General features: G+C 33.5%; 1 protein-coding gene across 3 annotated transcripts in view; it reads right to left on the bottom strand.

Annotated features, from left to right (window-relative positions):
• DPY19L3 (dpy-19 like C-mannosyltransferase 3) overlaps positions 1-15,604 on the bottom strand; it is a 112,045-nt gene that overhangs the window by 33,020 nt on the left and 63,421 nt on the right. For all 3 annotated transcript variants that reach the window (XM_051979754.1, XM_051979753.1, XM_051979751.1), the window contains exons 13-16: positions 13,880-14,002; positions 13,399-13,510; positions 12,908-12,964; positions 9,826-9,908 (exon numbers count right to left, since the gene is read on the bottom strand). In XM_051979754.1, the coding sequence (XP_051835714.1) occupies positions 9,826-9,908; positions 12,908-12,964; positions 13,399-13,510; positions 13,880-14,002 (375 nt within the window). The remainder of the gene's footprint in view (positions 1-9,825; positions 9,909-12,907; positions 12,965-13,398; positions 13,511-13,879; positions 14,003-15,604) is intronic.

Below are 15,604 nucleotides of genomic sequence, written 5' to 3' on the forward strand. Positions count from 1 at the left end.
GTTGAGTGTCAATAATTTCACTAGCAGCAACAAACTTTTTTTTCTCTAGAAGCGATAGATCTGAGGAGCTCTACAAAAATATCAAACTACTTGACCACATAACAAAACTGCCCTGAAACCTTTGCTCTTCATTTAAAATAGAATTTGTATCAACCACCTTAATTAAATAAGCTCCCACCATCACTATAAATAAGCAGGCAGCCATGCTTAGTCAAGCATAGTACTCTAGATGTGAATGAAGCTATTATGATCCCTGCCCTCATGCAATCCTGTCAAAAGGATTTTTAACTATAGCCATCTACCTTCCTCGGCTCTTCTGCACTGGAAAATGGGGGAATAGAGATTATTACAAGTAATAACAATCCTCCACAGAGACAAAAAGAGCCAAAGCTCATAGCAGACTAGAAAAATGAATTCACAAAATAATGCTGTTTTTGGTTTCCCTTATTGTGCTAACTGGGAAGAGGGGAGATTAGGAGCAAGGTACACCCAGTAATGAGCATGAGCAGGTGCACTTGGCCTGGCTCTGTATATGTGAGAAGGAGCTTGCTTCTGGAAACGCACAGTAATGTAGAATGCAAAGGCCTGGCTCTCTACCTCAAAGAATGCACCAGTATTATCCATTTCCCAGTAGAAGAAAAGCTTTTTGGTCAAATTGCTGAACCAGAGCTGGGAATGCCTACAAAAGGCCATAATGGAGAAATTCACTCTTTTCTTCCTGCTGGTCAAGAGAAGTAAGGAACACAATGGAGTTATGAACAAATAGTGGAAGGGTGTCCTTCTTTTACCCTCCACCAGGCCAAGCAGTGAACATATGGCTTCCGATACAAGCCAGTGTCTAAAATAGGACCATTTCCTGTTTGTGCCTCTATTTTCTTGGTAAGGGATCTTGTGAAACTTCAAAACATCAGAGAAACAGAGGTTCATTCATAGTCTGTCCTAGCATTTACTAGTAGCCAGCCTTCATCACGATCTGAAGTGACTTGCTTGGTTCAGCCTAGCAGCAGAACAGAATCTTGCAATATGGGATTGATTTGTCAAGAGGCTTTTTTTTTTTTTAAAACCACATTCAGAAGTGAACTTGGGAGAGTAAATGCTTTGTAAGAACTGATTTAAGCTTAAGCCTCCTCTCCCTAGAGATTGAGGTGGCATAGAGTAGAGTGTGACTCCCATTCAGGGAAGGGGGTATTTTTGTACTTCTCTTCTTTTTATAGCTTCTTGATAAATATTCCTTTGTAAAAGTGAATTATGTTAAGTGGTTACAAATTATTTCGAGGAGAAGCAAATGGTAAATATTGAAATTGAAGTGCTAATTACTTGGTCAAATAATATTAGCAATACTAGTAAAAGATACAAACCATTTAATTGCAAATGTTATCTTAAAAGGAACTGAAATAACAGAAATCTTAAAAATTAATAATTGGCTGCTGATTGGGTCTCAAGTTGACAGCATTAAATTAAAACCCCACTGCTCCTCAAAGCTCTGAGAGATGGAGACACCCAACTTATGGCTGCAAGTGAGAACTGAGAGATAAATTCAAAACTGTACTACATGTGGAGCCTCATCCAATATAAAACCCCCCGAGTCCTTTCCAGTTGTGGGGACCCACTTGGGAGATTCTTTTCTCAGGCCTTTAATTTTTGGATTCCCTAATTTTGAGAATATACTAGAGAAAAATTATCATTTTTTCTTTGTTAGCCTATAATTGTACAACCAATTCATTCTAGTGTATTTCCTTTAAAAGTCAGACCAGTTCCTTCTAAGATGATTTTTTTGTAGCTAAATGTTTAAGAACTGATACTTGCTATAGCTGTATCTGCAAGACATGAGCATTTTGCTGACAATTATTTTCAGTTTTTCTTAAGCTTTTAAAGTCTTGGCCTGCTTGTCTAACTATGAACTCTATAAGGTCTGTTGGTCTAGAAATCCAGAGAAATCAATCCAGAATAATTTCTTTGGAAAGCCTCACATTTACTTGTTCAAGATTTCTCGATGCAGTTATTCCCAAACTGAGCCTGCTTGTTTTTTCTTTTGGGAGAATGTGGAATTCCATTTGGATTGTCTTTGCAGTGATGAGATCAGTTGGAGAATTTGGTGTGCCTTGTGTAAAAAGAGGACACTTAGAGGTTTTGTCTGAATCTCCAGCTGAGGTTTTCCTAGGAATCTTAGAATCCCTGTAGAGAAGTTCTGAAGGTTAAGGAAGGGGAGGAGAGGAGGTTTGCCCTTCCCTCACATCAGGTGACTTGTGAGTGCATGACTTTCTAAACAATGTCTGGAAGGTGACCATATTCTGTTTGCATCTTCTTTCTAACTATACAGGGTCTTATGAGACTTCAAGCAGTTGGAAAACAAAGATCCAGTGATGGAAATCTATCAGAGAGCAGCCCAGCCTAGTGGTCAAATCTATTTGACCAAAGTTATCATTGGATCAACCCAGTAGCCAGATAACTCTTTTTGCTTTGAGGGAATAAGTTATCCTGTGGCGATGCCATATTTGGAAATGAACTTGTTGGAGCCAGTGCTTTGTAGCTAACATGCTTCAAGTTTGAGACTCCTTTCCTCCCCAAGGTAGTAGACAAGCAAGTGAGTCCATAGTTTAAGGGAATGTCTTTGTACTTTTGTTCTTGCTATATCTTCTTAGTAAATATTCCTCTGTAAAAGTTAATTGATACTAATTGCTTATCAGTGATATCATGAGAGATGAAAACAAATGATCAAATAGCACTAATCCATGGATCAATGTGATATAGAAAAGATACTAAATATAATGAACAATCAATAGATACTGGAAATACATGAGGCTCAAACTGATAATAACAGAGGAAATCTCACTACTCTTCAAGGATATCCTCAGAACTCTGAGAGGAGATGTATCCATCTGCCCTCTGGAGAATTGACTTACTAATGTAAAAGATGAGATAAGGCCACCCAGAGTCTATATATGGGCTTCATTTACCTAAGAAGGCTTATTTTGAGATGGATGAATGAATTTTAAGGTACATATATTTCAAGATTCACTATTGAATTACATGTTTAAATTTCAAGTTAAATATTCTAAATCAGAAAGCCTGACTCAGCAAAATTCATTTATTTAAATTCTGTACTTTTATATAAACCAAATTTATATAACCTTTATATAAACAAATAATTGGCATAAAAACTAATGCAAGCAAAAATCAATAAATATTTGTTGAATGTTCCCTGTGTATTACACTGATTTGAAAGGGATATAAAGAAATGTAAGGCATTTTCTGTATCTTCAATTTACAATCTAAAAGGAGATGAGAAAACCAAATAAAGCTAAATAACTAAAAGCCAGAAAACATTGAGTGATGTATAATTCAGATTCAAGAAGTTCAGGAGGGGGAAAGTCATTATTAGATTGATTTTAGAATTTAGAAGTGGAAGAGGTCTTTGAGCAAAGATCATAATTTGGAGTCTGTGAACTTAGATGGGGGGAAAACTCCAAGACCAACCTGTAACTGAAAGTTAGCATTTCCTTAAATTATAAGGAGAGGCAACAGAGCATATTTCTGAAAATGGTTCCATATATTTCACTAGACTGCCAAAAGGATACAAAAGTTAAGAAACTGTTTTAGAGATTACTTAATCCAATGGAGATGAAACAAAAACCTAGCAAGGGTCTTATAGCCATTGTTCTGTGTTGATGAGAGATAGTTTATTAAGATTGCAGATTAGGAAGAGGAAACTATTTCATCTAGTGCACTCCCCTCATTTTAAAGATGAACAAACTAGAGTCCAGAGAGATAATTTGGCCAAGATCAAACCTATAGTTAATGTAGAACCAGTCTTACCAGGTTAATACTTCACATCCTTAATAATAGAATATCTAACTTTATGATGTCCTCCCTTTTCTATCATTTTCTACCTAAGGCAGATGCTTATTCTTAAACAAGAAGCATAGTTTATATTTATTTTAGGGTCTCCAAAGCAAATGTGAGATTTGAAATCAGAACTTCTGACCTCAAATCTAAAGCTCTTTTCACATGCCACACTGCTTCTTTTGTCCTGCTATGAACATTAGCCATAACTGGAAAGGCTGCATCACAGATAACTTGTTTCTAGTGCATCAATGCTACACATTGGACTTTGTAACCTCAGCTATATATAAATGTAAATTATTATGCTATATTCACTTTTATTAAGTATCCTGACAACAAAAATCTGGTAAAAATCTAAGAACTGTAACTTCCTCAAGGTTAATTATTAATAATACTGTTGCTTTATAAACCACTAAGCTCTGACAACTGCAGAAGTTGTGGTCTACCTTTGTCTTTCTCAGTTTATGAAACAATTATATTTGAAACCGAAGAATTCTGATCCTTCCCCTTTCCTCCCACCTGCTCTATTGCCATGATCTGTTGATTTCACCTTTGTATTCTGTCTCCTATGCATCCTCTTCTCTCTTCTGACACAGTCACCATACTAGTACAGGCCTTCATCTCCTCCTGCCTGGCCTGTTACAATAGTTGGTAGGTTGGTCTGACTACCACAATTCTCTCATCACTCCAGCCCATTCTCCCTTCAGGTGTCAGTGATCTTCGTAAGGCACAAATTTGAACATGTCACTACATCCCTCACCCCCACCCCCAACTTCAGATTCAGATGCTAGCACATACTAGGCCCTTAATAAATGTTTATTGACTGAGTTTCTTTAAGTATTTTAGTTTATCCTTAATGAAAAAAAAACCCATAGCCACTGGATTTTCTGTTATAAAATTATCAAACAAAGAAACAAATGCTTCTTAGAACTTAACTTTAAATTAGTATATGACAGGTAGAGTTCCTCTTTCATGAATATTTCCACCTGATAATGTCTCTTAACGGTTGTGGTCTGTATCTAAAACAGCTAATGTGTTTCAAACCACTGAATGACACTTCTCTATTATAGAAAAACGAAGCAATTTTTACAAATGTCTGAACAAATGATGTATAAAATGAAAGGATAATTTGTTTTTATAGCTTTCTGCCAAGCTCCATAGCAGGCTGCCCAACCTGCAAACAATTTATTCTGTAAGAAATGTCACTAAATAATGACAAGGACTCACAGGTCAAACTGATTTACATTATATAATTTAAATGTCATTCCAAACAGACCTGATGGCATTTTGAACAAATAATCTCATTTATTTTTGAAGCTCTAAGCCTCAACAAGTTAATTACTGTTGAACTAATGGGTAAACTGAGCATTATAATGTAACATATGAATATTTGCTTTATCTACATTTCAAGAATTTATAGAATTATGCAAATACTACAGAATGATTCATTAAAAATAGAGGTTTAAAGGCATTTAAGGTCTAAACTTAACCTGCTTCATATTTAAAACATGTAGTAATTCACTCTGCTCTGGTTAAACTGCTTAAGAAAACTTGGTGAATTTGTTTTTTAAATCCAAGGAAAAATTGTTGCATCTGTAAGTTTCATTTAAGGAAACAAAGTACTACTAAAGAAATTCTACCACAACCACAATGATAAAAGATCCAACTCTCTAAGCCCATTTTTCTTCATTGTACCATATCAGAAGAAATCCATAAAGCAAGAAAAGAAATGATGTGCTATTGAGAAGAGGTATAAAGTAGTGGATTGGATGGCAGATGTCTTTAATAAAAGGAAATTTACTTTTATATATACATAAAAGGAAAACTCTTTAAAAAACAAACAAACAATAATGCCTTGTACTTTAGTTGAAATTGATAGCCATAAGGAAATCACAGGTTTCAGTTGGTTTAGTGTTGGCATAGAAAAGATCTTATGAATGAATAAATGAAAAAGCATTTAAGACTGTACTATGCCAAGTGCTAGGCTAAAAAACTGCAGTTACAAACATAAAAGCAAAAAGTAATCTTTCCTTTTAAGGACTTTTACAATCTTCTCTTTCTTGGTGACCACTGGCTTTAATGATCACCTCTATGCTGATTCCTAGATCCCAATTCCTAATTTACATTTCAAACTGGATGTCCTAGAGACATCTCATGGACTCATCTATGTCCAAAACAAAACTTAGCTTTCTCTAAGTTAGCCCCCCTTCCTAAGATTACTCCTTCACTTCAATTTATGCTCCAGTTACCGAAGTTATTTTCCTTAAATTCAGATATGGCTATGTCACTTCCCAATTCAAATTCCAGAACTTCTGTTATCTTGAAGACTAAATATATACTTTACTGTTTAGTTTTTAATACTCTTCACAATCTAGCTTCAATGGATATTACTGACCTTCCTAATTTACCTAGTTAAATTTGGCCTTCTCTCTGCTCCTTACCCAGTGGTCACTTCTAGGTCTTTGCACTGGCTGTTTCCCATAGCTTGGATGCTCTTCCCTCTCCCTTTGCCTCACAGATGGACCTCAGGCACTACTGTCCACAGGAAACTTACGCTCCCCTTAACTGAGAGTATCCTTCCATTCAAATGAACTACTATTTAATCATATAAACTTTTCAGAAGGTCTCAAATATTCAATTTACTTGATAAAGTTCCTTTTATAGAAATGGACAGTCAATTACAAAGTATTAGCTTCTAAAAAATTCACTATTGATTCTTAGTCTATAGGAACTCTGCTTCTCCCTGCTTCATCCCCCCCAACTGTGACACAAATTTCTGACCTAAGAAAGAGATAAGCTTCCTTTTCACCACCTTAACAATGAGCTTTATGAGAAGAAGAATGCTCACGACTAAATAGTTTGTAAAAGTCAGTTTGTTTTTGATCCTAATAGGTATGAAACTCTTTCCATCAGCAAGGAAAAATGGTTAAGAAGAGAAAATTTAAGAAGTGGACTGCCTGAAAAAAATAATCCAAAAAACCAGTCAAGAAATCATAATGAAAACTGCCCCACTCACTGAGAGTGGATGGCTCTTCCCAAACTCTTCCTTCTACTGCTTTCCCCTCCCCCTACTTAAGGAGGGCATATAGGCTAACATCTCATTTTTTCCCAGGCTATACTATGAATTTTGTGTACCATGTCTCCCTCCTACTTTTAATCTTTTTTTTTTTTTTTAAATGAGCTGCTGGCCCCATTAGATTAGCTCCTTGAGGGCAAGGAGAAGATTTCTATTTGTGTATGTATTCCCACTTAAAAAGAGCTTAATTTATGCCTTTCAATATTTTTGAGTAAAAGACTATAAAGAACTGTGAAACACAAACATATATGTATGTAGAAATCTAGAAAGGCTAACTTCTATTAAGACCAGGAAAAGTATTCAAAAGGTTTTGAGGGAGCTAAATAAGAGAGATTCTGGGGGAGGAAAGGGAGGATTTACTGTTCTCAAAACTTTTAAGAGAGGAAAGAGAGTCAGTCAACAAGCATTTATTAAGTGCCTACTAAGTACCACTAATAAGATGATATTTACTTAGTTGTGTATGTTTTGATCTCTTTTAAAAGCTTTAAGATTGGGGGGAGTGCTATAAAAATTCTTTCATTTTTATCTCTATACCTCCCAGTTCCCAGTACAATGCCTTACTGATTAATGAAACAAAATTTAAATAATACTCTTAGAAAGTTACAACAACTCAATTCAATAAAAATTTATTAAAAATCTCTTGTGTACAAGGGATAGATACTGAGGTAGATATAAATATGTGGTCCTCAATCTCAAAGTTTACAGTCAATCAATCAACTTTGTAGTATAAGGATGTATAACATACACAAAAATATAATGCAAAACAATAAAAACTGTAAAAGAGATAAAAGGACTATGAAGGTTCATTTCTGACAGAAGACGGATCAAAAAAATTTAAATACAAAATTTTCTCTAGAACTTCTTATAGTTGATGCCACAGAAATCATGTTGCTAAGGAAAGAAACAAAGCATACACACTGGTAGTACTGTGGGCCATTTTTTCAGTTTTGAAAGCAAACAAAATCTTGCTACGGGCAAATATATAAAAAAAAAGAAAAGTAAAACTACTCCAATTTGATCTGGATGCTGGACTAGTGTTAATTTACTGATTTAAGCAAACACTCTTATGTTTAAATAGACCCTGTTTTGGTTACATTCATCATCACTTAAGCTTATTTTACAAACATGCCTGGCAGCTATTTTTCTTCAAATTGTAATTTAGACTTGGGAAATTTTAAAAGAAAATTGTCAAGGAGATTGTATTACAATGAGGGTTGGTGCATATGAAATCATATTTGTATTTTGCCAGAGTCATCCAACAAAATCCAAAAAGACTAAGGGCACCATTTAATGATAGTAACTTTAACAGAAGAGGAACTAAGTCAGAAAGACTAACACTAATGAAGTATAAATCTGAGGAAGAAACAGATTAGATTGTGTCTCTTTATGACCAGATCATTCTTGCCATTTTTCAAAGACAGATTATATTTTGAAAATCTTTGAATCTTTTCCAGTAGGGAAAGCATGAAAACAAAGGCTGCTGTATGCAAGTACTTGTAGGCTGAGATTGCCTGAGACAATCTGGGGTCCTGCCAGGATAAATTTTTAATGACTAAATAATTAATTCCTGAAAATGGGAGTTTTTAATGCAAATCCTGACAGCCTTTAAGTCTTCAGACCTACCAGGTGGTGGCGGTTATATAGCATTAATCTTTAGCAGCATAATTTTAGGAACAGAAAATACCCATCCCACCTTCAGATGCATGTGTCATAAATTTCCAGTTGCCTATAGTTAATGCAAAAGTAATTAGCTTTTCTTTATATGAATAATGCTCTTTCCCCATACACAATAAATACTGCAAGAAAAATTTACTCTGTAATTGTCTGCCATGATTTAAAATGAAATAAATAAATAAATAAAGACAAAGAACAGTTTAGCATTCTCAGCACTAGGAACATGTGAAAAATTATTCTCATTGCATCCAGTCAAATCCAGTCCAACATTGGGACCAAAGCCACATGTATATTTTATATATAAATCTATATAAAACTCCATCTATTGCACTCAAGAGACCTAAGCTATCAAACATTTACCATCTCTTAATACACAAGTGGTGCTAAATGGTACTGGTTAGTAAACATTAGTCATGAGAAAGTGTCAATATGGCTACTAAAATCCTAAGTGATGGAGACAACATGGCCAATGCTTTCAGAATATGTCACATAAGATTTGTAACATCTATTTACTTGTGAATAATTACACTGCTGCTTTTAGGTTATAAAGTAGGGAAATGTAGTATTACGGGGCATAAGAATGCTGCTCTGGATAGAAAGTTTATTTTTGCTGGTGGGATGTATGTTTTATCAACATAGCTTTGAAACACATGAACTTCATTTAGATGTGGGATAAACTGGAAGGAAAAATAATAATGATATAGTAAAACACTCCGAATGAGGTCCTTTATTCTTCCTCCTCACAAGTTTAAGATTGAATGATACGACCAAATCAACTAAAATCTGGTTCAAAATATTTGACTACTTAATTCTCTGTACAAAATAAAAATTATATCATTCACAAACCAAAGACAGTTCATGTGTTTATACTGTTATAAAATTAAAATGAAGTAAGAATTGAAGAAAATAATGGACAAGATACATCTGACAGAAATTTTTAAAATACAAGGAGGCTCTATGATGCAGCAGGTCTAATAAAAAATGGGAAGAGAACTGGATTAGCATCAACCATATAGTCTTACTTCTGTCACCTGTATGTCATTTATACTCTTTATTTTTCTAGAAATGAACATTTTCCAATGTAGGGTTATTCTTAGAGGGAATAATGAAAGATTTAATTTTTAATCTAAACAAAATCAAAACTGCATAGCATTTAGTCACAAGTGAAAGCAAATAAATTTAGATCCATAAAAAGCATTGTATGGAAATGAAAAACTTAAAAAACCTCTTACTTAATCCAGTTCATTAGCTCCACTGTGTCTGGGTCATAGAATTCTCTCAGTTCTGATAGCTCCGCCATCATTCCTGGCCAGAACTAAAATGAAAAATAAAACTTATTTCCCATGACCATCATCAATATTAAGTACACAAAATTATGTTTTTCAGGAAACTAAATTATTATTAGCAAAGTCAATATGTATGTGTGTATGTAATACATGTGTACACACAAATATACATATAATACATGCCCACATACTTGTATATAGTTGTTACTGAAGTCAAACTTTAAGGACTTTGAGCAGCAGATTAAGAGAAAATTTCTAGGATGTTTTGTTTTGGGGGGAGGGTAGGGGAATGGGAGAGAATGCCTAATTAAGTATTTAAAAAATCAAAGTTCTTACTATTTGTATAATTGTTTTACATATTATGCATTATATAGAATAATTTAAGTAGTATTAATATACTTTGATACCTTACAAAACAATGACTATTATTATATTACAACTGGCATTGATTATACAAGATTTTAAAAATAATTAGGGGGAAAAAAGTAGCACAAAATACTGCTAGGCAATAAGATTTAACTAGAAATATTAGATTTCAATTGTTCAATCAATTCTAGATTATTCAATATAGCAAATTAACTGACTATTCATACTCTTTGCCTTGTATACCACAAAATCATTGCTTGACTCATTATTATAGCCCATTCATTGCTCACCAAGTAAGGGAAAAAGAGAAACCAAAGGGGATGAAATTCATGTCAGCTGTGAGCATTTCTGGTTATTGGTGTCTTGAGAAAACAAGTTAAAATTTCTGCCTACAACGAAACCTTTGTATTATTTATGGTTTTCAATGATTTATAGCCCCAATCTTTAGGGCAATTTTTCTTTCTTAGTAGACCAGTTCACTGTCTTTCATTTTATTTTTCAACATTGTTCAGTTTTTGTTTTTACACGAGTCATTTCCTGATATGTCTTCCTGCAAAACTTCCATTGTAACAGAGAAAAACAGTCAAGCAAAACTAACTGACACAGAGTTTACTTTAGCAAGTGTATTTCATATCCATAATCTCCCACCTTTCTGAGAGGAGACAGAATGTCAATTAAGAACCTGTTGAGTGTTGCAGCCCAAAGTATGTGAGATCTCCAGTTGCCTGCCTTCCCCTGACCCACAACCAATATCTATCTTCCATGGGCACTAAATAAACTTGTTTTCATCAGCATAAAAATGTAAATAAAAAATGAGTTTATGATCCATTGCTTTTTAAAAAAGGTAATGCTCACTTCTTCAGCTAAGTTAGATTGCACATCAGAGACAGGATTCTCCTTTGATTCAAGCCTTGCTGCTACAACTACAAGCAGCACATGTTCAGTGTGATTTGTTTAATAGCTTTAAATAAAGTTTGGACTTGTCAGTTAAAAAAAATACCATAGAATGAGCCATGATTGGGTTTATCATCCTTGCACAGGGTCATGCTATTCTCTCATTCTAACTTTGTTATATGTGCTTCAGGAAGCAATGGCCATACTGCATTTTTCAACAGTTTATAAGCCCCTTGCTACCATCCATTGAGATCCAATATTAGCTAGGTAATATTAGTTATCATATTGGTTTGAATATAGGCTATTCTTTTAATACAGGATTTTTAAAAAAAGACATAACATCAAGGCATCATAGCAAATTAAAAGGAATCTAGGAAAGTGCAGACATCTGGGTGATAAACAAAGAAGGTACTGGAGGCTTTTTGAAGTGAAGAAGGCAGGTCACTGTCTTTTCTTTCCCTTTCAGTTTCAAACCTGAAAACCCCACCTACTCCTGGACCCACCCCACCTGTCCTCCCTACCTCCCTCCGTTTTCTGCTCTGTTACACTTCTACTTTTGTCCTTGCCTTTGTAGCTATGAGTAGTATCTATCTACAAATGGCAAGGGCAGCCTAGATAAGTAGTGGGCCAGTGTACAAAGCTGGGGAAGGAGATTTTCAATAACCCTTGCCTCCCCTCCATCCCACTCCTGATTCCTAAGAATCTTCTATATCCCAGGGATACAGTAGATGGAAAGAGAGCGGAAGGACTTCCCAGTGAAATCCCTGAGCAGCATGCAAGCGGGAGGGATCTTTTATCTTGTAGTGCTAGCAGGAGGGATGGCTGTCAGGGAAGCTGTTCTTAATGCAAAAGCCAGGAAATTTAAAACTATGTCTGTGATAGTAATTGCAAGATTATGGGCCATATTCAAGTTTCATACAAGCCAGAGTTGGGGGAAAATGTGTAGCCTATATTAAGCCTAATGCAGTATAATTAGTTTGGTCATTTCAAGTTTTGTTGAGGAAAGGGTACCTGATCCTGACTTCCTCTCTTTTAAGGGACATTACAGAAAAAATTAATCAAGTCATAGAACACTTCATCTAGATGAAATCACTTTAAAGGTTCAAAACTAGTGAAAAAAGAATCAGTTTGAAAAGATGTGAAGCAAAAACAATCTAAAATAAACTAAGTCAAAGGCAAATATTACCTTATTTAGTACTTTTAAAATTTCTTGCAAAATTGTTAGTTGCTGGAGGGGACATACAATTTGTGCAGTTTAAAATCTGGATCAGATCGTTCAATAATTTGAATCTCACTATTATATTAGTGGATTGGTGAACTTGCTGATTATACTGAAGACTTAGGAATCAAATCATTAGAGTTTAAGGATTTTTATGATTTCTATTTGTGAGATGGATGATAAAAATCTGTTATTTAAGTAGGATTTTTGAAAAAATAATTTTTTTGCTAAATTCAAATCAATAAAAAGAGTATGATTATATTCTAAGACTCTGCTTTAGGCAAATTCAACAATATTGAAAACTCAACTATAAATATCCAATTCCAAGTAATTCCTACTGCTCTATACTGAGATATTAAAATTTGTTTTGGAAGTGAAAGACAAGTTTTCATATTTTTTTTCCTATTACAGCCAAGAGTTAAAAACACTTTTTTGGACTACTGAGTCTGACTTTATGAAAAATAAACCAAAAATAGGGACTAAGTCAAAATCACAAATTATAGGCTCTAATTAAATGAGCTAACATCAGCACACGAAAACTTGACTTACCTTATAGCAAAGATAGATGAGTATTAAAACTGGCATCGAATATTTCATCATTTTCATCTACATGAAAAAGGCATTAATTAATTTACCAGTATTTTTTAGCATTTTTCTTTCAGGTGCTAACTTGTAGATATTTATTTTCTATAAAATGGAAAAACAACTTAATAGAATCCATTATTGACAATCAGGAGAACTAATGACATCTAAGGGTCCAATTCAAAGCACCTATTAGTGAAGGTATTTGTAACTTCTATCATATTGCCACCTAGTGAATTTATAAGGAAGAACAAATTAAAGCTCTGCTTGTAGACATATTACCATCTAAGTCTTTATTAAAAGTTTTCCTCAATATAAAACTTGAAACTTCCTGCTTTTTTATTTTCATATTTAAGTAGCTTGATGTTTGACAGTCTTTTAAAGAGTGTTTTTTTAAAATGGGGTATAAAGGAAATAGGTAAGATATGTAAACAATGAAATAAAAGCATAACACTGACCCTTTTTGGTGTGTAGAGATGGACCAATTTTAAAAGTAATTCCCAAATGTCACTACTGCATAAGCCGAATGATGCAAACACACACATATGTGATGTCCAAAGATATTTCATTCTGTAAGGTTAAAATACACACACTTTATCAGGTATAAGTTGAATTTAAATAATTTCTGTAAATTAGGTACTTTTATAAAATATGAACCTGACAGCTTTCTTATGCTCTCAAATAAGTGTCAAAAGTAAACTGTAAAAACAATGAGATATTTTTCTGGCATAAGTTTTGCAAGTTACTATAAAAATCATAAATGAATTCTCTTTCAAGATAAACTTGTCACAGGACTATCTATCTCTTTTATTGAGAGGGGGAAATCAATGGGGAAAATCATGAGTTTTGTTATCACTATTGGAATGAGGATCAGTTTCTACACATGTAGCTAAAATTACATCGAAAAGTGGAAAAAATGGAAAAAATAAAGGCAAATACCTCATGGTACTAAAAGCCAGACATCCAAACAAAATAGAGTGCATCAAGTTATAAGCTGTTCCAGGCTTCAATATAATTGTGCATCTTCCCTTATTGTGCAAGTATTGCACATTAGTAGAATCACTAAAAAAAATACAGAGCTACAATCAGAAATAGAACTGATTTTAGTTTAGTAAAATATTTTTCGTAAGACTTATTCATATATATTTAGAAATATGCTAAATTTCTTGGAATCAAATTCACCAGGCAGAACTAATAAACTTAAGAATTTCTGTTTAATTTGATAAAATGATATATTAACAGCCAGTATATTTGCCATATACACAGTTCATTTCCATTTTAGATCTTAATTTTAAATTGTATATAACTATTTTACAAATGTATACAATCTCTAAGAAGTTCTGATTCAAGATAAGAGAGCAAAAATAACATTTAAAAAAATCTTTAAATCTGGAGAGCAGCTTATATCCTTTAAAGAATAGAGAAATATTTTTAAAAAATGACAATATAAGATATCAGTTTTAGATGAAAATAGATATATCTTTAAGTCACAAGTTTCTCTAATGCAGTAGAAATTTTTTTGTGAATATATCATCCCCATACAGCTAATTATGCCAATACAGATATTAAAATGACATTTTCCCCCTCTATGAACCTTTTCAGCTCTTTCTAGTTAGAAAATTAAAAATGTCTTTCAAGGTAATTTTCACTTTTCTGAAGTGATTTTCTTTTCCTTGAAATATTGTAAATAAAATTTTGATTTCAAAGTTGATACAAGAAGATTATTTTTGATAGGTGAAAAGTATTGCCTTTCTTTTTTTTTTTTTGAAGATAGCATTGGTACAGTGAAAATAATTTTTTGGCTTGGAAATAAAGAGGAATTAGGTTCAAATTTCAGGCTTTCTTATGGGCAAGATGCTTCACACTTTTGAGCCTGTTTACTCATTTATAAAATGAAGGGGTTTTGAACTAGATGGCCTCAAAGGACCCTTCCAGTCCCAAATCTACAATCCTGTAATCCTATTCCCTTAAGTATTCACATACTGTAAAAGTCTTCAGATCATAATTTTTATAGTTCCATAAGAATAAGGCATGCTTGAGGAATGACTAAACAAACTGTGGTACATGAATGCTACTGAATAAGATGGTGATATAAAAAATTATGTGAATGAAGATACATGAAAAGGCTTTATGAACTGATGCAGAGGAAAAGTGAGCAAAACTATGAAAACATATATGCATGTTGTCTACAATAATGTAAATGGAAAGAATTATACAACAAAAAGTCAAAAGTAAAAGTAATAAAATTATAAAGTTCAAGCAAGATTAGAATAATGAGAGATCCAATCTTCCCTTCATGGACATGGGAGGCCCACAAGTGCTATTGAAGATTTTTCAGTGTATTTATCAATTATGCTGGTGTTTTTTGTTCTCTGGGAGAAGGAGGAATACTTAGAGTAATTATGGTGATGTGAAAAGCAGAAAATATAAAAATAAAAAAACCCCAATAAAGCATGATATGCTTTCTATTTGTTTCTAGGATTACAGTTTGTAAAACTGATAAAGTAAAATTTATAGGTAAAAAAAGTTAACATCAAAAGTTAATATAATTTGTAAGCTCTTTACTAGAAATAGTTTAAAATAACTTAGTTAACATATACTAGAATGGTGTAATTAAAAAAAATTCTTTTTTTCATTTTAGTATAGCACTTTTCATTTCACAGA

Source organism: Antechinus flavipes, chromosome 2 (genome assembly GCF_016432865.1).
Source record: "Antechinus flavipes isolate AdamAnt ecotype Samford, QLD, Australia chromosome 2, AdamAnt_v2, whole genome shotgun sequence".
Lineage (NCBI taxonomy): Eukaryota > Metazoa > Chordata > Mammalia > Dasyuromorphia > Dasyuridae > Antechinus > Antechinus flavipes.